This window comes from Primulina huaijiensis, chromosome 1 (assembly GCF_012295235.1).
Source record: "Primulina huaijiensis isolate GDHJ02 chromosome 1, ASM1229523v2, whole genome shotgun sequence".
NCBI lineage: Eukaryota > Viridiplantae > Streptophyta > Magnoliopsida > Lamiales > Gesneriaceae > Primulina > Primulina huaijiensis.
The window spans coordinates 5,875,207-5,899,502 of record NC_133306.1 but is presented as its reverse complement, the minus strand read 5'-3'; the positions used below and the strand labels follow the sequence as shown (position 1 = coordinate 5,899,502).

Here is a 24,296-nt window from a genome sequence, read left to right as displayed (position 1 = left end):
TACAAACAAAAAAATATGTAAACCGTCGCTATTAGCGATGATATACAAATCCGTTGCCAAATAAATCGGCGACGGTTGTATAAACCGTCGCTAATTAGCAACGGTTGTTTTTTAACCGTTGCCATTAGCGACAGTTTAAATAGTCCGTCGCTAAATAAATCGGCGACGGTTTTATGATCTGTCGCTAATTAGCAACGGTTGTTTTTTAACCATCGCAAATAGAGACGGTTTAAACATTCTGTCGCTAAATAAATCGGCGACAGTTGTAAAACCCGTCACTAATTAGCGACATATTTATTAACCCTATAAATACCCACCTTCGCGGCTTATTCTTCACACCATTTCATATCTACCTCCATTTTTCTCGGACGGTTTTAATTTCGATTTAGATTATATTTTTTAACTTTAATTTTAAATTTATGATCATGAAGTTAATTTTGTTAGCTTATTTTATCGCAAAGTTAAATTGTTTTATAAATTATTTACAAATTTAAAATATGATATTTAGATGTGTTAGGATATTATTTAAAAATATGTATAAATAATTATAAAATTTTAAAAATAAATTTTTTTTAAAAAAATAATTTAATTAGCGACGATTTTATAATTGTTGTCGCTAACTAGCGACAGGTATATAAATACGGTCGCTAATTAGTGACAATTTTGGTATAAAAGGTCTCTAATTAGCAACAGTGTTATGAGTAAACGTCGCTAATTAGCGACAATTTTTGAAGCTACCGTCGCTAGGTAGCGACGGTATTTCATATAACTGTCGCTAATTAGCGACGGTTACTCATAAAACCGTCGCTACTTAGCGACAGTCTATCTTTCCAAAATCGTCGCTAAGTGGAAACCGTCGCTAATTTAGTTCTATAACACCGAAGTCATTCATATCAATTACTTCACAAAAATACGAAACCTATGAAGTTATACAACACATTTACTTCGTCATTCTATATAAACTATGCAGTTATATATAAGCTATTACTTCTGTACTTTACGAAATCGATGATGTAGAAGACATTGTTTTACTTCGTCATCGGTCTAATTCCAGCCAAAGACTTCGCTAATTTAATGGATACGACTTCGGTGATAATGCGAAGTAAAATTGTACCCTATTACTTCACGTGCGTCTACTTCGGCAATTATCTACCTATTACTTCATTTAATATGCGAAGTAAATCAAGGAAATTCTATTAGTGTGTGTGTGAGTTGTTGTAATCCCATATCCGTGAAGAACGAACACTAACAACCCACAAAATCAAAGTTCAAATGCTGATCAATAATCTGTTGAAGATGAGAAATCTCATATTGAGGTGGAACCATCTCAAACATCCTCTGAAGATTCAAAGGAACTGGTTGGTCAAGAAGTGGACTCTCAGAATCAAGTCAATCCTCAAACAATAGATGATTATTTGCTGACAAGGGACATGATTAGAAGGAACATAACATTGCCTTCTAGATTCGGGTATGTAGATATGATGGCATTTTCTCTCATAATAACCACTGAAGTTGAAGGTGAAGAACCATTGATCTTTAAAGAAGCTATGAGCAGTATTAACTCTCAAAGGTGGTTAGAGACTATGAAAGATGAACTCAAGTATCTGGAAAAGAACCAAACTTGGGATTTGGTTGAGAAACCTTTGGGACAAAGAGTGATAGGCTGCAAGTGGGTGTATAAAGTTAAAGAGGCTATACCAAAAGTTGAGAAGGCCAGATTCAAGGCTAGGCTTGTTGCTAAGGGGTACTCACAGTGCGAGGGAGTAGACTATAATGAAGTTTTTTCACCTGAAGTGAATCATAGCTCCATAAGGTTGTTGTTGTCCTTAGTGGTGCAAGAAGACTTGGAGTTGGAACAACTCGATGTTAAAATAGCCTTCTTACAGGGTGATCTCGATGAGAGAATTTTTATGACACAGCCTGATGGCTTTATAAAAGCAGGAGAAGAGAACAAAGTGTGTCAATTGAAGAAATCTTTATATGGACTCAAACAATCCCCTCGCCAATGGTATCGAAGATTTGATACTTTTATGCTAAAACAGGCTTCAACAGAAGTGAACATGACAACTGTGTATATCATAAAAGAAGTGATAAGCACATTGGAATTTATTTATTACTTTATGTCGACGATATACTAGTTGCATCGAAGAGCAAATCTGATCCTAAGATGGTGAAATAGCTGTTGAAAGTGAGTGTGAAATGAAGGATATGGGGCATGCTGGTAAGATACTAGGGATGGAAATTAACAGAAATCAATATGTTGGAAGAATCTCCATCTCTCAAAGTGGCTATATTGAGAAAGTCTTGAAGAGATTCAATATGGACAAATCGAAGACAGTGCTAACTCCATCTGCACCACGTTTTAAACTGTCACATAAAGACTCACCTGAGACTGAAGAGGTAGTGCAGTATATGGAAATGATACTTACTCTAATGTTGTAGGGAGTTTTATTTACACCGTGGTTTTCATACGCCATGATCTAGCTTATGGAGTAAGCTTGGCAACCGTTACATGAGCAAAAAAAGGAAAAAACACTGGGAGGATATGAAATGGATCTTTAGGTATCTCATGAGAACATCTAAAATGGGATTGTTGTATGAAAGGGAGAGAGAAAATTCAGAAATAATAAATGGCTTTGTGGATGCAGATTACGCGGGCTGTCTCGATACAAGGAGATCTCTAACTGGATATGTGTTTCAATATCATGGGAATGTGGCTAGCTAGAAATGTAACCTGCAGCATGCAGTGTCACTATCCATAACAGAGGCTGGATTCATTGCAGTCACAGAGGCGATCAAATAAGCTATATGGATGAGTGGGACGGTTACTGATTTGGAAAACAAAAGTGTAGTCCCAAGAGTATTTTGTGTTAGTCAAAGTGGGATTCATCTAGCCAAGAATCAAGTTTATCATGAAAGAACGAAACATATTGATATTAAACTATATTTTGTTAGCGAGATTATTGCAAAAAGAAGAGTAAAGTTGGAGAAGGTATCTATAAGTGATAACCCTGCGGATATAATGACCAAGACTTTATCAGGAACAAAGTTCAAGCATTGTGTGAAACTACTACATCTGGAAGATAGAAAAATCTAACCAAGGTGGAGAATGTTGAGATGGTTGCCGAGATTTTGAAGATACAAGTGATGTGATCAAGAGTCAATAAAGGAACCTAACTACCTGATTGTAACTAACTAGTGTTAGGCGTTTGAGTTAAGCTCAAGTGACTATTTTATGTTGACTTGTGTATAAGAAAGTGGATCACATACAATACAAAAGGGGGACCATTGTAAAATCACATTTTTTCATGAATAATTTCTTAATAAAAAATTTTTGACTTCTTCAATCTCTCTCGCACTATGCAATCAATTTCTCTTAACAATACTTGGTGAATTTGTATCAACACATACGAGAAATTCTTATAATAGTGTACCTACGATCCCTATCTCATAGTGATCACATTGTCAGCCTGTCACAATTTACTTACAATGTGTGTGTGTGTGTTAACATACATACAAGATCTATAAATATTTTCGAAGAATATTGATCTTAATATTTCGGAAAAATAATGATCTAAAATCTACAATATGATTTATCAATATTCTGAATAACATTGGTATGAATTTAAGATATGTTCAGCTTCCCAATGAATATTTACATAAGATTTTATTGATATTCCCGATGAATATTGATCAAATTTTAAACTTATTGATATATGTGATAAATGTTGATCTTAAATATTAATGAATAATATTTATTTAAGATTTTTTAATGTTTAAGAAGAATATTGATTTAAGATCTAAAATATATTAATATTCTCGAAGAATATTCAGAATATTTGTTATTTAAATATGATCTAATATTTACCAATATTCTTAAATAATACTAGTTTAATATCAAATTAGAATCATATATTTGTTGTAATTATCTTGAAGAAACATGATATACTATTTATTAATAATCTAGATAAAATTAATTTGATTTGTTTTCGATAGCAAGATTTATCGAGATATGACAAAAATATAAATTTATTATACAATTTTTTGTTAACCTGTCAAATGGTTTCACCAAATCTGTCGAAAGCCCATACAATTCTTATTATAGATTTTGTGAACTTTGTTGAAGGAATTTGGTCTAAACCATAAGATTTAATCATAAAATATTTCCAATTCTTATTATATTATGTTGCATTAAAGTTTCAAATTCCATGTTTTCCACGGTTTTTTTTGTCCAAATGCGAGATTGGGGTAAAGATGCCTAACATGACTTTGTTGTTTCCAATACATATCACTGCTTTTTATAATTGATTCTTTCGTTACAATTTATATTTCAAGTAGGACATACCGAAAGAAAGGTATATCTAATTTTTCAATTTCAATTCTTTATAAATATGAGTAAATAATTAGTGACTAATATTGAAAGTGGTCGAATTGACGTGATTCATTCCCTGAAGTAAATGAACACAGTTGATATATTGTGTAATGTGTAGATTAATTTTTCAATGAAGAAGAATATTTATTTCACTTGAAGTTGAATATAGATTATAAAATATCGGCATAGATATGTGAAAATTATATGTTTCAAGTGTAGTAAACAAATATTCGTACATGTAGTACTATAAAAATATCATATATCTTAATCAATTATTGTACCAGATATATAATGATCTCTCGACTCACTATATCGTACCTAAAGTACATTAAATGATTTGAATCAAGCATAATACATTATTTGCAAAGGAAATTTATTACCAACCAAATTATATTCGTACCTGAACTTACATGTATTAAAGATCCAGAAGATCGTAGATTGTCGATGAAAAAAGATGTGTTTTATATATTTGGATTTTTTAATCCAATTATTTATTGTTAATAATTATTATTGTTTTTTAGTATCATAGACAAATATAATATCGGGAAAACTGGTCTAGCACATATCAAAATAAAATTGGGCAGTACACAAACTCAGTTTCTCAAAAATTGTAATGTATCAATGTAACTATGATAAAATAAATGTCACAATAAACCAAGAATTTATTGATATTTAAGTTTGTTAACATTATAAACCTGAAGTTTATTGATATCTTAAACAAAAGTTTAAGGATGTTATATAATTAGCTATTTGGTATTACAAAACCAAAAGTTTTTATATCAATAAAAAAATTCTTTATACAAATACTTCTATAGTTTGAATAATTGATTGATTTGAGCATCCCAATTGTATATACTGTAACAAATTATTGATATTGCATAAAGATATTGATCGAGGAACTAGAAGCTCTTGAACATATCAATAAAAAGATTCTTGAATCAATTAACCAGAATATTATAAGATTTTAAGAATTATTACATTTGAATTGTTAAATTTGGTATCATTATCTCTTGTTCAAATTAGGACTAAATCCATATATTTTTGGAATGAAAAGGTAATTATAAAGGTGTGTCCATGACTCGCAACCTGATGTTTACGGAGATATTTAAGAATAATAATTTCTCGAATATACGATCAGTAAATGTTTTGATTGATTAATTATCAAATGCCTCTAATAAACTATTAAACAATCGATTCAGAAAATAATGTGTCATATTTTGGGGATGTGATAGATTACCTTCAGCAAATATTATAGACATTATGTCAACTAATTACTACTGATATTGGCTTGAGCCAAAGTTTATTATTAAAATTATTGATTGTGCGAAAAAAATGCACTATAAATTGAACTCAAAATTCAAATTTTATTTTTAAATATATTCTTTGATATAATGTGTTAATATATAAGATATATTATTTATCTCTTATAATTGTTCCAATTGAACAATTTATGTTTTCTCGTCTGAAGCGCTATAAATCTAGTTGGTTTTTAAATATAAAAACCAATAACCGATTCAAATGAAATTATAGAATAACTCATATATCAAAATTAAGGAGCCTAATTGTCTTGAACATATCATGACATAAATAATAGTAAAACCATAGAAGAAGTTTAGATGTTGAAACATCTGAAATAAATTGATTTCCTGCAGGACCATATCTTATTTTACTTGCAAAAAATCTAAAATACATCATAAGAGTGTTCGACCAATAAATTCAAATGATTTTGTACTCTGAAAGTATAAAAACTCCATAACAAAAAATTTTAGATGATACAATAAAAGAAATTGATAAATCAAAATAATATTATTCCTGAAAAATAACAAACATATGTCAGAAATTAAATTTTCACAAATTTTTTGTTTTTTCAAAACTATGAGATCAAAGTAATATGGTTATCAATAATTATTTTGATCTCAATGTATATGTTGTCAATATGAAAATAATGAGTGTATAAACTATAGTATGTAGATATTGAATATTGACATATGATGATATGTGCTCAACCCAAAACTTCTCAAAGGACCCCGAAGTCGATTATGAGAAAATGTTTTTACTTGTTATGAATATGTTGACTAAACAGTTATATATACAGAAAAATCCATGAATAATTTGAAGTATCTAATGGAATTAGATCCTATCTTTAGATTATCTTTTCAATAAAATTATGAAGATTAAAATATCTCGATCACGTGTGATTCATTCACATTAGTAGATACTCCAAAAAAGTTTACTAAAACTTCCAAGTAATTAAATACATACGTAAGATGAAAAACTTGAAAAATATATAATTTTCTTTTGAGTTATGAATTCGATATTTTCAGAAAGAATATTTGTTAATTGGTCATAGCACACACAAAAAAATACTTTTATATGGATAAGTTACATCCATTAATGGTTGTTTGATAATGCTCAAAATATCTTTGATTCTGGATATCACATAGAAAAATCAATTGAAGATAATGTGACCAATCTTTTCATAAGAGCATTTCCGATATTAAATTTCGAGAAAGTAGCACGCAGATCAGGCAACAACTTAAAGATTTCGAGCTATGCTTGCAACAGGGGAAGTAGTTCACACTATTTTTTATGACTTGTTTATGAATTTTCCCAAGTAGATTTTCATAACAAGGTCTTAATGAGGCGGTTAGCAAGAAGTAAGAGATGTCGTACTTTTTTCTTTCACTGAGTTTTTTTCTCATTGGGTTTTTCCTAGTAAGTTTTAACGAGATGCATTCATCGCCAAGAGAACATACAAGAAGAAGTATCTATTGTTGTTCTCTTTTATTTCGCTCAAATTTTCCCACCAAGTTTTATTGTCAAGGTTGTAACGATACAGCACATGACTCTCCGTGAAGTTTTCAAGCAACCATCTTACCAAATGAAATATTCAACGAAGTAGTTGTTGTGTAGATAAACGAAGTAGTTGTTGTGTAGATAATCATATAAAGAGGATTGTTATGATATGATTGTGAATATAAAGATTGATATCTCACTCATTTTATATACAAATTTTGTATTCTACCATTGTATCCTATAAATATGGATTTTCAATTATCAATAAAATAGTTCAGATTCTTTATCTGAACTCACATTTCTCAAAGGCAAAAACTTGTGTGAGACGGTCTCACGGGTAGTATTTTGTGAGACGGATATCTTATTTGGGTCATCCATGAAAAAGTATTATTTTTTATGCTAAGAATATTACTTTTTATTGTAAATATCGGTAGGATTGACCCGTCTCACAGATAAAGATTCGTGAGACCGTCTCACAAGATATCTACTCTTTCTCAAATCTCATCTATTTTCTTATTAAATTTATAACAAAAATCATATTTACTTAATTGTTTTAAGTATATTTGTAATTTTTTAAAATTATTAATTTATGCCAATTGACGAGATTACAATTTAAAAGAACATGTTTAAAAAAATTAGTATCTTATTGATTCACAAAAAATGTTAATTTAGTATAGAATGTTTTTTATTGATTCACAAAAAATGTTAATTTAGTATAGAATGTTTTTTTGTTCTCTCATGGCCTTTGATTCTATGATTTCTTCAATTGTGCCGACTAGGAATCCCTTAAATCTCCCATGGAATCAATCAGATTTGCGGTAAGTGATACGATGGTTACGCCGTTTATGGGTGCTTTCTGAATTTGAATTGAATTTTTCTTGTTTGGAGATTTTTATTTGTTTTAATTGGGTTTTTCATCTTTGGATTCCAGTATTTTCTGTCGACAATTTCAACTAGGGATTCCACTTTGCTCTCAAAAATTCCAATTAGAGATTCGGCTTTTCCCTGGCAGGTTAGTCTTTCGTTTCAAGAACCTTTCTTGCCTGCAAAATTCTACGATTATTGTTCTGTTTTTAGTTTTTATGTTGAATCTTCATCGTTTTAATTGTCGAGATTATTCTGGGGTTCTGTTCCATGTTTTTGTTCGATGAATGAGTTTCACCTGATGACTGTATCATCGATCTGCAAATTATTGACATAACGTAGGGCTTTCTTCTTATTTGTTTCAGATTCCTAAATTCAGGATTCTTCTTTTTTCCCCCTTAAAGGGAGTTTTAAGCATTTGAAGTCGTTGAGTGAGTTTAGAAGAATCATGGAGGACTGGGGTAATTTTTTTTTCCTATTATTACTATGAACTTTTATTTTTTCATGATTTTTATTGATTTTACTTGATTTTCATCTGTTTGCTTCTGTGTACATGTACATACACAGTCTGTCCAGTTGTATCTTTCAGCTTGTTCTAATTTACAAATAACTAGGGTTTATCATATGATTTGTGGAATAAATTGATTGATTTCGAAATTGGATCCCAACCTTATAAATTTTTTTGCTCCAAGAAGTACCCGTAGTAGCATGTACTAGGTTTGGCATTTAAATTTCATGTTCAGTTCTCGTTACTTGTGAACAAATTTAGACCCAAACCTACTGGCATAAGAATGTAGACACAGTCAGCTGGTTGCTTATAGCATAACAAGTGTATTGGGTGAATGCCTGCATTTTTCACTTAAAATACGTAATACATATCTTTCTTGGTGTCCCAGTTGATTTAGAAGTCTGAATTTAACAAGAGGGATAATATATTGGAGTCCCTTCGTCATTTGCATGTAATTTCCCTCTATTAATTATTTTCCAACCAGCACCTACACTTAAATGATAAGCTTCCTTTCTTGATATCTTGTCTACAGGTCTGTATTGTTAGAGTTCTAACAGTTTTATGTATTTTTCAGAAGATGATCATATTCCTGATCTTCTTAAGAAGCAAACTAAGAATAATTGGGACGATGAAGATTTGGAAGATGATGGTGTGAAGGACTCTTGGGAAGATGAAGATGAGCCTGCTCCAGTATGTTAGATTTATTTTGTTACATGGTGCTTTCCTTAATAATTTTTTGTTCTATTTCTATGCATTCTTCAATGGAAAAGAAGTCTTTTAGAATTTCACACATGCAATATCATTATTTACATACGTGCGTGTGTGCGTGCGTGTGTGTGCGTGTGTGTGTGTGGAATGCAATCTATCTGTTTTCTGGTCATTCCCCTTCTCCTACATTTGATATTGGTAATCAAATATCATTCGGCTAGACAATAATGATGGTGTGGCTAGATTTCCTCTCTTCAGTGAGAGTTTTATGCGATTGTGATTATGACAAGCAGTGGACTACATTCTTTCCTATAATATGTACTCGATTATATATCAAACTGAATAGCGAAAATTGGAACATTTGCTGCATGTCTTGGTTGGAGGTGTGCTTTTTTTCTTGCTATATCTATGAATTGTCACTGCTATCAGTCATTTTATGAGATGCGCATCCTTTTATTTTGGCGATTGTCAAAAATATTTCTTATTTGGCCCCTGTTTTTGTATTATTACGCTAACTCTTTAACAATGTCGGTTTACCAATGACATGTCTAAACCAACAAGCCTTGAAAGACTTTTCTGTCTTGCATTTTTTTAATTGATTTTTCTTTCTTAAGTATAAGTTTGATATTCCGTGGGCTGAAAATGAAAATCTGCCTGTGTTATCTTTAGCTTATTCCACTAACATCTCGTGCTGAAGGTTTGCCTTAATTCTTGGAAATTTTCTATCTTACTAAAGATGTTTGTTGGAATTCTCAGAGTTTCACTGTGGATGTTGAGGAGAAAAAGTGTAAAGCATTGTTTGCTTTTTTCATGATTAGAAGCTCTATTTTTGTGGACATCATTATGGCTATATATTTTCGCGATGGTAGATATGTAATTTCACTTTATTATTCTTTGGGAGGGTGCAAGTGAGTGTAGCTCACGTGGTATTTACAGATGGTGAGTCATTTGAGTGAAACTCTCGTGGTGTTCAATGATGTTGGGAATAATTTTTATTTGTGTTTGATGTTCCTGGTCAATTAGTTGGATTCATTATCTCGAAATGATCTTGTCAGACTCAGACACCTAAAGCTGAGCCTTCTCCCGAGAAGGTTCCTAAGAATCCTACCGCAAAATTGGGTGAAAAGAAAGGTATAACTTTTGAAACTACCGCGGAGGCATCATTAGATTCTGTAGAGAAAAAACTTCGCCAACAGAGGTAGGTTTCCAGTGCCTCTACTATTGCTAGTTTATTTGTTCTTATCTTTGAGTTTATTGTCTGATGTATCTTGAATCCTTGAGTGCGGGGTTACAGAAAATTTAACCAAACCTATAATTTTCGTAGGACATTACAAGATATGACTGCACTATTCCGTTTGAAGGTTGGGTTGAGCATTTGTCAACTTGTACCATTTCTTCCTGAAGATTTTGATCATTTAATGTCTTATCATCTGTTACAGTTTTCTTGCCATTTAATGAATGCTCGCTTTATCTCTCCTAACCTTGAACTGATGGCATGTGTATAGTTTTTGAGACGTATTTGATTCAATATGTTGTACTGTTTTTCTGCAGGCTTGTTGAAGAAGCTGACTACAAGTCCACTGAAGAATTGTTTGCCAAGAAGGGCGATGAAAAGACGCTCGATAATTTTATACCCAAAACTGAAAGTGACTTGGCAGAATATGCAGAACTAATATCCTATAAGCTTCGTCCCTATGAGAAAAGCTATCATTATATTGGGTTGCTAAAAGCTGTAATGAGACTATCCTTGACTTCTTTGCGAGGAGCAGATGCCAAAGAAGTCGCCTCATCCGTGACTGCAGTTGCAAATGAGAAAATAAAAACAGAAAAAGAAGCTACTGGAGGCAAAAAGAAGACGGTTGGAAAGAAGAAACATCTGCAGCATGTGGGCAAACCAGACGATGACGTTGTCGCTGATGCTTATGATGATTATGATGGCTATGACTTTATGTGAGCAAAAAGGCTTTCAGCAGCATTTATCATTTTCACAACATTTATATTATTCCGACCGACCTCCTTCCGGGATGGTCCGAGTTTGCACATTAGTTTATTGTTTTTGAGCCTGTAATAGATTGGATACTCGTGATTATTGTTCTTTGGTTCCATTGGTCCTTGTAGTTTTTGTTCGTATTAAACTGATGAAATTAATTAGTTTTTTTGATCAATTTGAATTGATCTATCTATTCTTGCAAATTGGGGTAACCGAATGGATTGAAATCATCATTTTTATCAACTTATTTAAATAACCAATGTAAATGTTGAAAAATTGAATGAGACTTTTTTTAAAAAAAAGAAGAAGAAGAGCATAATATACAAATATATCTGATAAATTAATCATTAATCATGATTCAAATAGATGGTTTCAAAAGTATCTGTCGTTAAATATGTGATCCATTTTTCAGATTACAGGTAATGTTGATTGAATCGACTTATCTATACTTCGTAAAATTAAATTATAAATTAGTAAACAAATCAAATCAAACTTTCGAATTAAGCTACATTGATTATCCTTCGACCTTTCTGTCAATGATCCAGATTAGTTGGAGGTGGTATTTCATAATTTTGTCACCTTGTATTGGATCCTCTATTTTGTTTATGAGAAACAAGAGAACAGTATGAAGGTAATAGATTTTGTATTGGGTATTCATTCAAACAAATTCAACAATTGATCTTACTAATCTAGACCATATTATGATCAATATGGATAAAATCATTAAATTAAGGAAAAGGATTAGTACAAAGCAATTTGCAAATATTTCCTTTACTATTATCATATACAACCAAACAAGATGAAAATATTTAGTACTCAGAATGAGAAGAGATGAATATATCAATCTAGTTCCACAAGTTGTGCTCTTCTTTTCTCGGCAACTTTCTTTCTTATGAAAATGCCCCATCTTAGAGCTGCTTTAAGTTTGAGCCACCCAACAACAGCTTTACCAGATACACGTGTTTGATCCTCGTCAAAACCAAAGTTTGTAGGCACAGTCGGGGTGTAAGCTGGATAAGCATAGCTACTATCTTGTGTAGTAAATGAATCATGACCATGTCCGCCCATGCTACACATTCGAAGTAGATGCTGCATATCTTCACTTTCAAGAATTTCATTACTTCTCACCCTAATTTCATCCACTGGAATATCGTCATATCCCTTAAATGAAGTGAAAGTCGATGGGCCGCCAGTGTGGAAGGTTTGCATGTTTGAGATTGGGGGACCAAGAGTGAGTGTATCCTGATTTTGAAACAGTTGAGCTTGTTGTATTGAATGGATAAGCTGACTCTGAGGAGTAAATGAAGTATCATCTAACTGAACGGAAACTTTGGGATTCATATTTTGCGGTTGTATAGAATATAGACCCCCATTGTTGTCACTGTAACCTGATGAAAAAAGGTAGCATTTCTTTAGCTAGTAAATTTAGTGTAATCAAAATAAATTCAGTTTGGTAAGCTAAAAATATAAATATGCCCTTCGGATAAGCAAAAAATACAGAGAGACGAATAAAGGCAGTTACCCACCTACAAAATACACAAAGTCGTTTATAAAAATTATTATTATTATTATTATTATTATTGTTATAGCCAAACTGCCCATTAGCTTGCATTTAGATTAAAGCTGAGCAATCAGTTACCTCCAATAGTCAACCCGGGATTAATTGACGGATGCTCGGAAGGAATCAAGGCTGGATGACTAGGGATACTAAGCTGATCGAAAGAACTTGATTGGTTTTGTGAGCTTTCCCTGAAATCATTTTGGAAAACATCTGATCTTTTAGTCTGACCAAAGCCCAGAAGAGATTTGCCATCATACTCTATCACATGCGCCCAGTTGTCATATGCCATCGTCACCAATGAGTCAACAGAGACCTGTAATAGTAAACCAATATATAGTCCATGTTCAACAACTCACATTTCAATAGAACGACGAGTAAAATTCCTTGCCCAGGTTCCTGATCACTCGATTATCGGATAATAGCTAATCAAACATGGGAGAGAGCTAGATATGTGTATTCATAAACTAAAATTTACCGCGGAAAGACGAGAAATAAAGTCAATGACTAGTATGATTTAGAATCCACTCAGCTCATAACTTTCAAATAGAGTGAATTGGAAAAAAAAATTAAATAGCCGACCCTCAATGTGGCAGTTCTGAGTTAAAAGCTGGAACTTTATGTTTTCTATTTAGTTTAAAATGATTGCAGGTAAAGATAATTTGACCCCACACACAATTTGACACTTCGAGATAAAACATGTATCACGAGATCACTAACCTTCTGATTATCAGAAAGAGAATCAATTGAATGATATTGTCCACCAGCAATCAAACCACTCAATTCATAAATACCGTTAAACACAACCCCCACATTTCTAGGCTCTTCAGGAGAGTAGACATAGAGTTTTCCACTCAAGACGCATGTCTTTGAATGCTCAACAAGGACATCCCACATCTTATTTGACATGCCACTTCCCAGGATCTGCAACAAATAGAGGAATATACATCATGAGCATTGAATATGTGCAGATACGGGATATTGACCAAACAAGATGATTAAGTTATGATCCTCACGGTTCGAAGTTTTTGTGAGTCCTTCACCACAAGCTGCAGGAAGTGTTCTACCGTATATATCCCTGCTTTATTAAGCCTCTTGTGGAATGATCCATCTTTCCCAATCTTTTCCAGTCTCCAAACTTCATCACTAAGTGCAGGTGGGTAATGTTTCTTGTACACTACATGATCAGAAATGCTAAGAATCAACACCTAACTTAATGGACAAAGAAAGTCATTTACTGTTTATTTCTCAATGCAACACAAGCTTACATTCTCCTCTGTGATCCTTGACAGTGAAGGCCTCTGTTTTGGCTTCTCGGACTCGAATGGCCTCACAACTGCCAGAGGCAACCTTCAAACCAAGTCTAAATTTTCTGCTCCTAATCCAACTAGAGTTATCAGTAAATGTGATCTCCCCAAGGGTTCCAACACCTTCCTTTAAAACCACTTGCAAGTCCCCTGTCAGAAGTGGCCTCTTTCCTTCACGTTCTTTTACCATGTGAGACTCGAATTCTTCCTGACTCCAGCCATCATCATCTTCACTGTTGAAGTCGCCTTCAAGGACAACAACGTCTAATTTAACAGAGGACTCTGGACCTGATGTTACAACGTGTCCAGTGTTTGAATCGATCAAGACAATATGGATTGCAGCAGCATGCTCCCCCTCCACTTTTCCACCCGTAAAAAGAGGTAGTGACGGCTTAGACTTGAAGTGAAGCTGCAAATTTCTTCCATCAGGACCTTCAATTCTTTTTGGGGAAACCCTGTTTTTGTTGGAGATCAGCATAAACACGCTAAGGCATCTCAAAACAAAGGAGGCAAGGTCACTTCAAATATTGAGAGACATATATTTGGTTCACTAATTAGAGAGAGAAACAGAGATTGAACTTCTGAAACAGTGAAACTTGTAGTCTATCAGTGAGTCAAATCATACCTTCCATTGATTTTGGCAGGGGCCAATCTTGCCAAGGCACGCTCCACCTCTTCACTAACCTAGTAATTAGGAGGTAAGAATCCATGCAGGCAATGAATTAAGATCCATTTATGCATCCAATATGATTTGTATAAAGTATATACAGAGGAAAATCGAAAAAGAGATGGTTGTAACAGAAACAATCCAAAGACCTCTTTACGTAACTTTAACTAATTTCAGAATTCCAATCTTCGCAAAGTATTACTTGTGTAACAAATGAGGAGCACAATGGTTGCTGCTCCTCCCATGTAAAACTTCAAATTCTTTACCTATTTTTTTTTTTTAAAGTGTTTCAAATTCTCATAATATCATAACCATCAGATGAATTCTCAGGTTGGCCATCACAAGCAGCTTGGTTAAAACGAAAATATAATGACAAATGAATCGGCACATAAAGCAAAAAAGGTTCATAATTCTAATACCAAAAAAAGGTTATTGAACGCAATTGTAATTTGTAGCAGAGAGCATATCCTACTAGTTGAAGTTTATGTAAAGTATATGTTTATGTCCATTAGAACTCTAGTAAGATGAAGTACTACTTGTTCATCACTATTTACAACGCTGTTATGCATGCGCATGCAATGCTTGTTCTTGGTCATTAATTTGAATCACAAAAATCTCACAGTAACTTATTTTATCTGCCAAAAATCAGACTGCAACTTCACAAATAAAGAGAGATAAAAAGAGGAAGTCGTAAAACAATTCTAAATTGCAATTCATTCTAAGACGAGGCATGTATGCGGCAACATGTTGTGTTGGGTGCGTGCATTTCAACCGGCAGAAAAAGAAAATCACAATTAGAGATGAGATAAATTTAACAAAAAGTCTACAAAATCTTACAACTCTCCGAAGAATTGGTTCCAAGGACGAGCAAAGCTTCTGCAGACTGTCCACCTTCAGAGCCTCAACAATAACACTGCATCAACCATAAATAAACATAAAAACTTACAGAAACTCACTCATAGCAACAACTCTAATAAGGTAAATATTACCTAGCAAGAGCAGGGCGTTGTCGTTTCCGATCAGGCTGACCTTCCTGGATACCACCGGCGGAATCCAAAGCACGTTTTTCTCTCGCAGCCACGCTGTTTGATCCTTCCACATACCGAGTCGGCATCTAGAAACCTTCCCACCGAATTCAGCTCCTGAACCAGTAACAATAACAAACGATCTGTTAAATACTTGGCACTTCTGAGATCCGATCAGAATCTTGAATCGCGGGAAGTCAACAGTTCCAGTGATCACAGTCACTCGAGAAGATTCCCATACTGGACAACGGATTAAAAGGGGGCTGCAACGGTATATGTAAGGCGGGAAAAAATTGAAAGATCCGGGAAAGGGGGAGGGGGTTTCGAAGAAAATTCAGATGGGTTTCTTGGAAACTACGTTAGTCGTTGATAGCTGAGAGTTTTCAACTATACCAGAAAAATAGAAATACCGAAATACCGAAAAATCATAACGAAATACCAAAATCGTAAATAGAAAGCTGCATGTCAGTATATGGTAAATAGAAAGGGAGGTTTGGAAAAATACCGAAATACCGAAAAATCGTAACGAAAAAATTATCGAAATTACCGAAAAAATCGAGATACCGAAAATTTTGGTACGGTACGGTACGAAATTTTCAGTATCGATACGAAATTATTTTTTTCGATATTTTGGTATATACCAAAATACCGACAAAATTTTCGGTGTCGGTACGGTATCCGGTATGAACTTTTTTCATATCGAAAATTCGGTATACCGAATGTGCGGTATACCAAATTTCCAATATCGGTATGGAAAAGTTCCATATCGATATTTACGGTAAGATATACGATATCGTAGTTCGGTACGGTACCCACCCCTAAATAGAAAGGCAATACCACATTCACCATGACTTAAAAAAAAGGCTTGTATTTTAATAAAATAGTATATTTGCAAATGTGCTGAAAATTATTTAGTAAGTTGTTAGATTTATCATATTAAAAATATATATAACTATATTTAAATATTATAATTATTTTTTTTAGATTTATGAAAAATATTAAATAAATAAAATAATTTTAATATTTTACACATCTATATCATATTTGTATTTTTATTACATTTAAATCTCTAAAAATATAAGATAAATACAAACTTTATGATGCAAAATATAATATCAAAATAAACTTGATTGTGTGTTTGTAATTTTCGAAGTTGTTGGATTTATTTATTATATTTCACAAACCTCAAAAGGTGTATATTAAATTTTAAATATTAATATATTATTTTAGATTGAAAATATTTTGTTTAGTGATTAAAAAGAACATTTTTAAGTTGTTTCGGGTCCAACTATTATTTTTAAGTATTTACAATTTTTTTTTTGATACCATGAAATCAAGTGGGACAACCTAATCTTCAAGATATTGTCGATCATAATATAGCCATTCTAATGGTCAGGTTGCATGTCTATCAAGCTGTTTCCAAGACTTTAACCTGACTGCAATAGAAAGCTCAAGCTACAACTTGATTTCTTATTAGTGTGCAAGTCAGTTCGTGTACATACTAGCCTGACACTTCAGGAGATCACTTGACCAATATCTAACATTGTCCAGGAATGTGTTCTAATAAAACAAACCTACGCGGATTTTTTCCTCTCTCATATATCAACTTTTCATAAGCAGTTTATTGTTATATTTAGATATATATCAAGGTGCATTAACTGTTGTGTACCATGAAGGGAAAAAAGACAAAAGATAGCTTGTTTTTGTATCAACAATCAGTACGAATATCTGTTTGATAGAGATCTGACCGTTAAAGGAATTCATCTATATAAAGACATAATTCAAGATTGAAGAAAAGTACTGAATCTTTCACAATTTGTCTTATCAAAGATTCGAGTACTCTTTACTATCTATTTTCAAAATTCTCTATAACACACACATATTATTAATATATGATAATGGACGATCAATTTGTGTTGTCTTATCAACTTGGCTGCATAAGCTATCTAAATGAATAGTTGTAATTTTATATGTCTAAACATAGTGTTCAATGGACATTTTTGGTTTGTGTCGTGTTGAAGATACTAAGAATTTCAGTTTAGGTGTTGGATAAATCTTAGCTGAAGTGATTTTGTACCAGAAGTTTTATAAGTCAAAATCTTTTAATGAATTCATTCCTTTAGTGGAATAAAAGGGACGTAGAATGATATTTTTTTCGAACTTCCACATACATTGTGTTCTTTATTTTCAATAATTTAACTTCTGTTTATTTCCATATATTTGTCTGGTATTTGTATTAAAAAACTGTTTAATTAATCACTAGTCTAGTCAGATATTTCTGTACTTGAAAAATCATTTCAGTGTTTAGTTGCATCTAGCCGATACAAACATTAATTGTTAAGGTCAACTCAATTTTTAAAGAAAATTTAAAGAATTTGTTCACTCTCTCTAAACATTTATCTTCGATTTAACATATTATATATTATGTGTTTATGTTTTTGGTCATATTGTTATTGTTTGTGTAATAATACAAATGATAAATATGTTTTAATTATAATTTTTTAATAATATATAAAGCTGAATCATTTGACAAATTTTATCTCATCACTAAATATATGTAATTATTCAAGCATGAAAAATGTATTAGCTTGTCCACTATTTGAATGGCTAGTTTGATTAGATTGATTTTGTAATAAGACCTTTATTCCATTATTTTGTTTAATTTTTGTTATAAATTAAAAAAATACTATGAATATAATTATTTTACAGGTCTAACGGGTCCAGCCCGTTAAATTTCAAGTATGAATCGAATTAAGTATAAGTCCTTCAATATTTAACGGGTCAAGACTTGATCCTCAGTGAACTATACTCATTATCATCACTAATTTGAAATTAAATCAAAAAATATATATACTTAGAAAAAATAAGTCATTCGTTCTAATTTTAAGTCAAATGAGTATGAAAAATTTGAGATGTAGTGATTTGGAATTTTATTTAATAATATATATATATATATATATATATATATATATATATATATATTTTGACACTTTAAAGTAACTACTTGTACGTCTTTGTATAACAATTTTTAAGTACCAAAAATACCCCCATTAAAGCATTGTTTGCTTTTTTAATAAAAATATAATAAAACTTATTTTAATAAATTTGTAACACACACACACACATGTATATATAGCACATCTTATCCACTTCCATTTTTTTTAAAAAAATTATTCTAAAAGCTTAAAAAAATTATTCTAAAAGCTTTATAAAAATATTTATCTATATTTTTAATTTACCATATCACACCTAATAAAAAATATATGAAAAAATTAATGATTTAAAAACAACAAAAAATATCATATTTAAATCATTATTTTAATTGTATAAACATGCAAAAGTGTACAAAGAGGCACTAGTTTTTAATTATATTTAAAGCGATAAAATGTATTTTATAAATAAGTATGTTTCTTGCGAGAGAATATCACAAACATATTTCCATGAGACGAATCAACCCGATTTATATTTAAAATAAAAAATAATATTTTTAACATAAAAAATAAAATTTTTTTTGAATTAGATCAAGTTAGAGATCTATATCACAAAAATTAACCCGTTAGACTATAAATTTTTGTTTAAACACAGACATTGTAAAAAAATCGCGGTAACTATTACCGTATCGAATTAATTACATTCTCTTATTATGATTATTATATTTCCAACAACCCGAAAACTCACATATGAAATATCATTCCATCTTTAAATTCTATTGTTAGCAGTTTTCACATCACCAGAGAAATATTGGTTGAGTTCTTCCTTCCATGTAGGCGTGAGATAAGAGTTAATTTACTTCACAGAGTGAATATTATATATTGAACCGTAACATGAAAAAGTTGAACAAATTAAAAGAGTATGGGATCAGATGAGAGCTCATCATGTCTAGTTATTATTCTTCTTTGTCTTTCCCTTCTTTTTGTCTCTTTTAGATCGAGGCTTTGGGTGAGACCTCTTTTTTGGAGCCTTCTTGAGTTGCTTTTTCTTCACAGGGATCCTCATCCTACTCTTATCGCTCGATTCCATATGTTCTGGGTCTCTTTCCATCTTCGGCGTATCAATGGGATAATCTACCTCTCTTGCTATTTCACTCGTTGTGACCATGATTTGCATGTCTCCGTTGTCATACATTGCCGTACCTTCCAAACAAGAAGCACATAATAAAGCTGTTATTTCTTGAAAAGAACCCAGAAAGAGCCATCAATGAATTGAGGCAGAGGCAGAGGCAGAGGCAGAGACATTGAATGGGGTCAAGGCCTATATATTTTTCCTACAGAATCGAATGAAAGTATCTACAAATCAAGGTTGCCACACACACATTCAATTTTAAAGGAAGTCTTTGATGATGCAACACCAGTTTGATTGGTACTTTCACTAGACAATGTGTCTACATGTGCACACTTAAATATTCCCTAGCATCAATTCAAGACAGTGGGTAATAAATTGTGAAGACACCTGAAACCGATGCAACTGGTTCTATTGCCTCCCCATCTTCATGTTCATCACCAGATTTGTCGGCATCTGGACCGGAAGATGGCGGAGGACCACCATATGTAACAAAATCTCTTTCCAATTTTCTCTGTAGATACAAGAACTATCATTAGCTCAATCTAAAAATGAATCTCCTCATAACATTAGGCATATTTCAGAACCAACAAGGACAATGTTGAGCAATCACACAGATGCAACATAGCTAAGTTATAGCAATTTTCTCTGCAATAAACACATCAGCAATTTTTTTATAAGGCTTATTAAGTGCACTAAATATTTCAAAATTTCAAATAATTAGTCAACACAAGCGGTGTGGTATAGCATTCAAGTAAAGCATTTCCCGAGCTACTTTACAAGGGGTTGAAATTCAGCCATCGTGTATATCCTTGTGAATTCAGGAGTGGATAGTCTGATAACATATTTCATGTTCACGTGTTATTGCTGCATGTTTATGAACTTCTGTCACCAAATACCTGACCAACATGCAAGTATAGGTCATGGACAATAAATCGAGGTCTATATTCTCAGATCTCCCGCATTTATGTAATGGGATGTGTTAATTATAATATTATAATTGGTTTGTACTTTATATCCCTATGCTCGGACTTTTAGTAAAAAAAGTTGATAACTCGCATTCATAAACTCTTCAGATAGAAAGTAAACCTTTAATTGCTAAAGAGAGGACATTTACAACTTAAAGTTGTGAGGTAAGAGCACCAACACTGACAAATCTTGGAGTGCCACCGATTGAATAGAAGCTTGGGAAAAGATATCATATGAACTAGTTAAACTTGACATAATTTTCTTTAGAAATGCTCCCTTTACAAATCTCCGCCGAGCAAATGCAAAGATAAGGAAAGGAAATGGTTCCAGATTTTGGAGGGGGTTCACATCAGGAGTCAAAACCATTGACATCTCAAAAAAGCAGTTTGGAAGATTTTAGCAATCAACTAGCATTCTCATTTATCTTCAGGTTAAACCAAACTCGCGTATAAAGAAAATACCGTAATAAATTCCGTTACTGTGAACAGTCAAACAATATTATCGGAAAAAACTTAAATTGCACAGCTGCAATGAAAAATTAAGACAAAGTCCATCAATGCACAGACATCAAAACTTCAAGTTCTAACCTTTTTGCGCCGCTCAATGCGCTTTCGGCGTTCTGCCTCTTCCTGCTTCTGCATAGCTTCTTTTCTTCTCTTCTTCTTCCTCTTGTGGAAGCCAGTGACAAAATCTCTGCAGATGCCCAGTCGCTCACGGTCAAAATGTTAAACTATAAATAAAACCTCGCAAATTCATGCCATACTTGTTAAAGGAAAATTGGTAAAAAGACGCACTTGAGATCTTTTTCATTGAAAGATACTGAAAGAGATTTGTTCTTGAGGGCTCTCTTTTTTATGTGGCGGGATCTCACAAGCTGAGGCTGGGAACATCCATCGTCAGCCGCCGCCTCCTCGTCCATGCCCATCGCGGTTCTACAAATCGAGATTAACCGATTTAGGGTTTTAGAAGCACGGATTGTGGGAAATATGTTAGAGATTTTCACTTGTACGTAGCGCTGCTCGTGTTGTAATTGAGTTAACATATTATTTCAATTATTTTATTATTTAAAATTTTCGTTAATTAAAGAGGAGTTTATTGATCTTACACAATTTTATTTCCATTTTCGATTTTAAAATATATAATTTAATATCAGAACTATTTATTTCTGTTCAATCTATTCTGTTTGTATTTTTGTTTAAATTAGTAATTAAAGTATATTTTAAAATATAATATATTATATTTTAGTTAAATTTTGATTAAATCTTTAAATATAAATTATAAATTAATTAAACAAATAATAATCAAATAAAAGTAAAAAAACTATACTTGGTTCACTAAATATCATCTTATGAAATGTATAATTTACATTTATGTTTTTCTTATTAAAACAAGTTAACCGAACTCTAATTTTTATGATTGGCTGAGAAATATTGTTCTTAATTCGAAAAAATGTCATTAACACTAATTTCAGTCTTGTTGAACTAGTCAAACATGCGAGATAGTGAGACAATAGTATACAGGCTAAAACATAAACTGCTCGCTTCAATGTCAAATAAACTGTATAGATAGTTTGAAGAAATAATGAATGCTGCTGACATTCAAATGCACATGCAAGAATTGTATGGTGCTGAAACTCGTACAATGATTCACACTACTTTAAAGGAGTTTGTGACCACGTGCATTTAAGATGGGGCTCTGACCCATGAGCATGTTGTACATATTATTGAGCTTATTGAAAAAGTCGTGGGTCTGGAATTGATGATTTCCAACGTGTTACATGATGACATTGTTGTCAATCTCTTACTCATTTCACGGGTTTTTGGTGAACTTCGATATGAATTAGATAGAAGCTAGTCTCGAAGGGCTATTCAATATGCTTACGACTTACGAGGCCACCAAAAAGAAGGAAAATGTTGTTTTCTTAGTAGTCTTCTTGTCGGGGACGAAAAATGGCCCACAAAATAAGGGGGAAAAAAGTTATGCCCCTTACAAGAAAAACAAACTCAATAAGAAGCAAGCTCCAAATGATACTTAAAAGGCCCACAAAGAATGATAACTCATAACATGTTTGTTTCACTATAAGAAATCTAGAAATTAGAAAATATCTAGGACATAAATGTTTTAGTAATGATAAGTGAATATCCAAACGATTAGAACAATAAACAAAAGAAAACAATATAGTCTGAATCAATCACACTTGTGGCACGCTAGGCTATGACATACTTTCTAAAGAATAATACACAAGTTAGTGGGAGATGACATTTTTGACTCGTTAGACAAAAACAATCTATTGGTTTGATACATACAGATGTGTGTAGCCCTCCAAGTGTTAACTTAAGATATGGTCAGTTCTACTTCATTATCTTAACTGATGACTTCTCGAGATATGAATGTGTATTTTATGAAATACAAGTCTAAATCTTTTGAAAATTTCAAAGAATTCAGAGTTGAAGTAGAGAAATAGTTATGAAATAGTATTAAAATAGTTCGATCTGATCGAGGTGAAGAATACTTCAGTACTGAATTTCAAGACTACCTTAGAGAGGATGAGATTCTCTCATAGTAGACCACACCTGCCACACCGCAGTTGCACGGTGTGTCAGAACGTCGTAATCGGACATTGATGAACATGGTTCAATATATTATGTGATTCACATAATTGACTCAATCCTTTTGAGGATTTGCACTTGAAACTGTGACAATGTTGTTGAACCAAATTCATATAAAGACAATTGATAAACTCTATATGAGATATGGATGAGAAAACCACCCAAATATTCTTTCTTAGGAATTTGGGGATGTCTTACTTATGTGAAACAAGCAATGAGAGACAAATTAGATAGTAGAGTCAATTTGTCCTACTTTATAGGAAATCCAAAGAATTTTGTTGGATACTATTTCTATGATCTCAAAGAAACAAAATTTTTTGTTTCAGGGAATTTTACATTCTTAGAGATGGAGTTTCTATTTGATAGAAAACTCGAAATGATAGAACTCGAAAATATTTGTAAATCGCTCATTTTTGAAATAGTATAACTCACACCGCAACAGTCAGTTGAGGAAACACAAGCTCCTAAAAATCTGAAAGGGTCTCAAGGCCACCTAAAAAAATAAGACTACTTCTTGAAGAGGGCCAAGATGAGATCATTCCTAGATGTGATCCAAAAAACTTCAAATAAGTATTGTCAGACGCTGAATCAACCAAATGGCTTTAAGTCATGCAGTCCGAGATGGACTCTATATATTCAAACAAAGTATGGTCCTTAGTAGATCCTCCCGAGTGAATTGTTCTCATATGATACAAATTGATTTACAAAAAGAAGCTTGGGTGAATGAAAATGTAATGACCTTCAAAACAAGATTGGTAGTAAAAGGATATACTCAAAGACAAGGTATTGACTATGACGAAACATTTCTCCAGTTCTGATATTCAAGTTCATTATGATATTGCTAGCCATAGCCGCATGATATGA

At 32.5% G+C, this 24,296-nt stretch overlaps 3 protein-coding genes across 5 annotated transcripts; 1 reads left to right on the top strand and 2 right to left on the bottom strand.

Annotated features, from left to right (window-relative positions):
* Window positions 1–7,864: 7,864 nt before the first annotated feature.
* On the top strand, window positions 7,865–11,365 carry LOC140980071 (uncharacterized). 2 transcript variants are annotated; one of them, XM_073445749.1, is made up of 6 exons: window positions 7,865–7,986; window positions 8,100–8,180; window positions 8,398–8,493; window positions 9,115–9,230; window positions 10,310–10,446; window positions 10,800–11,365. In XM_073445749.1, exons 3-6 carry the CDS (start codon window positions 8,481–8,483, stop codon window positions 11,200–11,202), a joined length of 669 nt encoding a protein of 222 aa, XP_073301850.1. In that variant the 5' UTR covers window positions 7,865–7,986; window positions 8,100–8,180; window positions 8,398–8,480; the 3' UTR covers window positions 11,203–11,365. The 2 variants fall into 2 exon arrangements, with proteins under 2 accessions (XP_073301850.1, XP_073301841.1); XM_073445740.1 differs by having other exon boundaries at window positions 10,304–10,446.
* A 638-nt stretch (window positions 11,366–12,003) lies between these two features.
* Window positions 12,004–16,165, bottom strand: LOC140980046 (calmodulin-binding protein 60 C-like). 2 transcript variants are annotated; one of them, XM_073445734.1, is made up of 8 exons: window positions 15,760–16,165; window positions 15,608–15,683; window positions 14,729–14,787; window positions 14,065–14,588; window positions 13,813–13,973; window positions 13,517–13,720; window positions 12,878–13,112; window positions 12,004–12,626 (listed from the first exon to the last, which is right to left on the bottom strand). In XM_073445734.1, the coding sequence occupies exons 1-8, from the start codon at window positions 15,882–15,884 to the stop codon at window positions 12,079–12,081; spliced, it is 1,932 nt and encodes a 643-aa protein (XP_073301835.1). In that variant the 5' UTR covers window positions 15,885–16,165; the 3' UTR covers window positions 12,004–12,078. The 2 variants fall into 2 exon arrangements, with proteins under 2 accessions (XP_073301835.1, XP_073301836.1); XM_073445735.1 differs by having other exon boundaries at window positions 12,012–12,626; window positions 14,065–14,558; window positions 15,760–16,164.
* A 3,400-nt stretch (window positions 16,166–19,565) lies between these two features.
* Window positions 19,566–21,833, bottom strand: LOC140980030 (uncharacterized). The gene is made up of 4 exons (XM_073445733.1): window positions 21,618–21,833; window positions 21,411–21,516; window positions 20,245–20,368; window positions 19,566–19,928 (listed from the first exon to the last, which is right to left on the bottom strand). Exons 1-4 carry the CDS (start codon window positions 21,746–21,748, stop codon window positions 19,675–19,677), a joined length of 615 nt encoding a protein of 204 aa, XP_073301834.1. The 5' UTR covers window positions 21,749–21,833; the 3' UTR covers window positions 19,566–19,674.
* Between the last annotated feature and the right edge of the window lie 2,463 nt (window positions 21,834–24,296).

What these genes read in the sequence shown, in the direction of transcription:
- LOC140980030 (XM_073445733.1), bottom strand. Translation starts at nt 21,748, where the DNA reads ATGGGCATGGACGAGGAGGCGGCGGCTGACGATGGATGTTCCCAGCCT. An exon ending in TTCAATGAAAAAGATCTCAA is followed by an intron (nt 21,517 to 21,617) that starts GTGCGTCTTTTT and finishes GGGCATCTGCAG; the next exon opens with AGATTTTGTCACTGGCTTCC. An exon ending in ACCAGTTGCATCGGTTTCAG is followed by an intron (nt 19,929 to 20,244) that starts GTGTCTTCACAA and finishes CTTGTTTGGAAG; the next exon opens with GTACGGCAATGTATGACAAC.
- LOC140980071 (XM_073445740.1), top strand. An exon ending in ATGAAGATGAGCCTGCTCCA is followed by an intron (nt 9,231 to 10,303) that starts GTATGTTAGATT and finishes TGATCTTGTCAG; the next exon opens with ACTCAGACACCTAAAGCTGA. An exon ending in AAAAAACTTCGCCAACAGAG is followed by an intron (nt 10,447 to 10,799) that starts GTAGGTTTCCAG and finishes GTTTTTCTGCAG; the next exon opens with GCTTGTTGAAGAAGCTGACT.
- LOC140980046 (XM_073445734.1), bottom strand. Translation starts at nt 15,884, where the DNA reads ATGCCGACTCGGTATGTGGAAGGATCAAACAGCGTGGCTGCGAGAGAA. An exon ending in CAACGCCCTGCTCTTGCTAG is followed by an intron (nt 15,684 to 15,759) that starts GTAATATTTACC and finishes TGGTTGATGCAG; the next exon opens with TGTTATTGTTGAGGCTCTGA. An exon ending in TCCCGGGTTGACTATTGGAG is followed by an intron (nt 12,627 to 12,877) that starts GTAACTGATTGC and finishes TTTTTTCATCAG; the next exon opens with GTTACAGTGACAACAATGGG.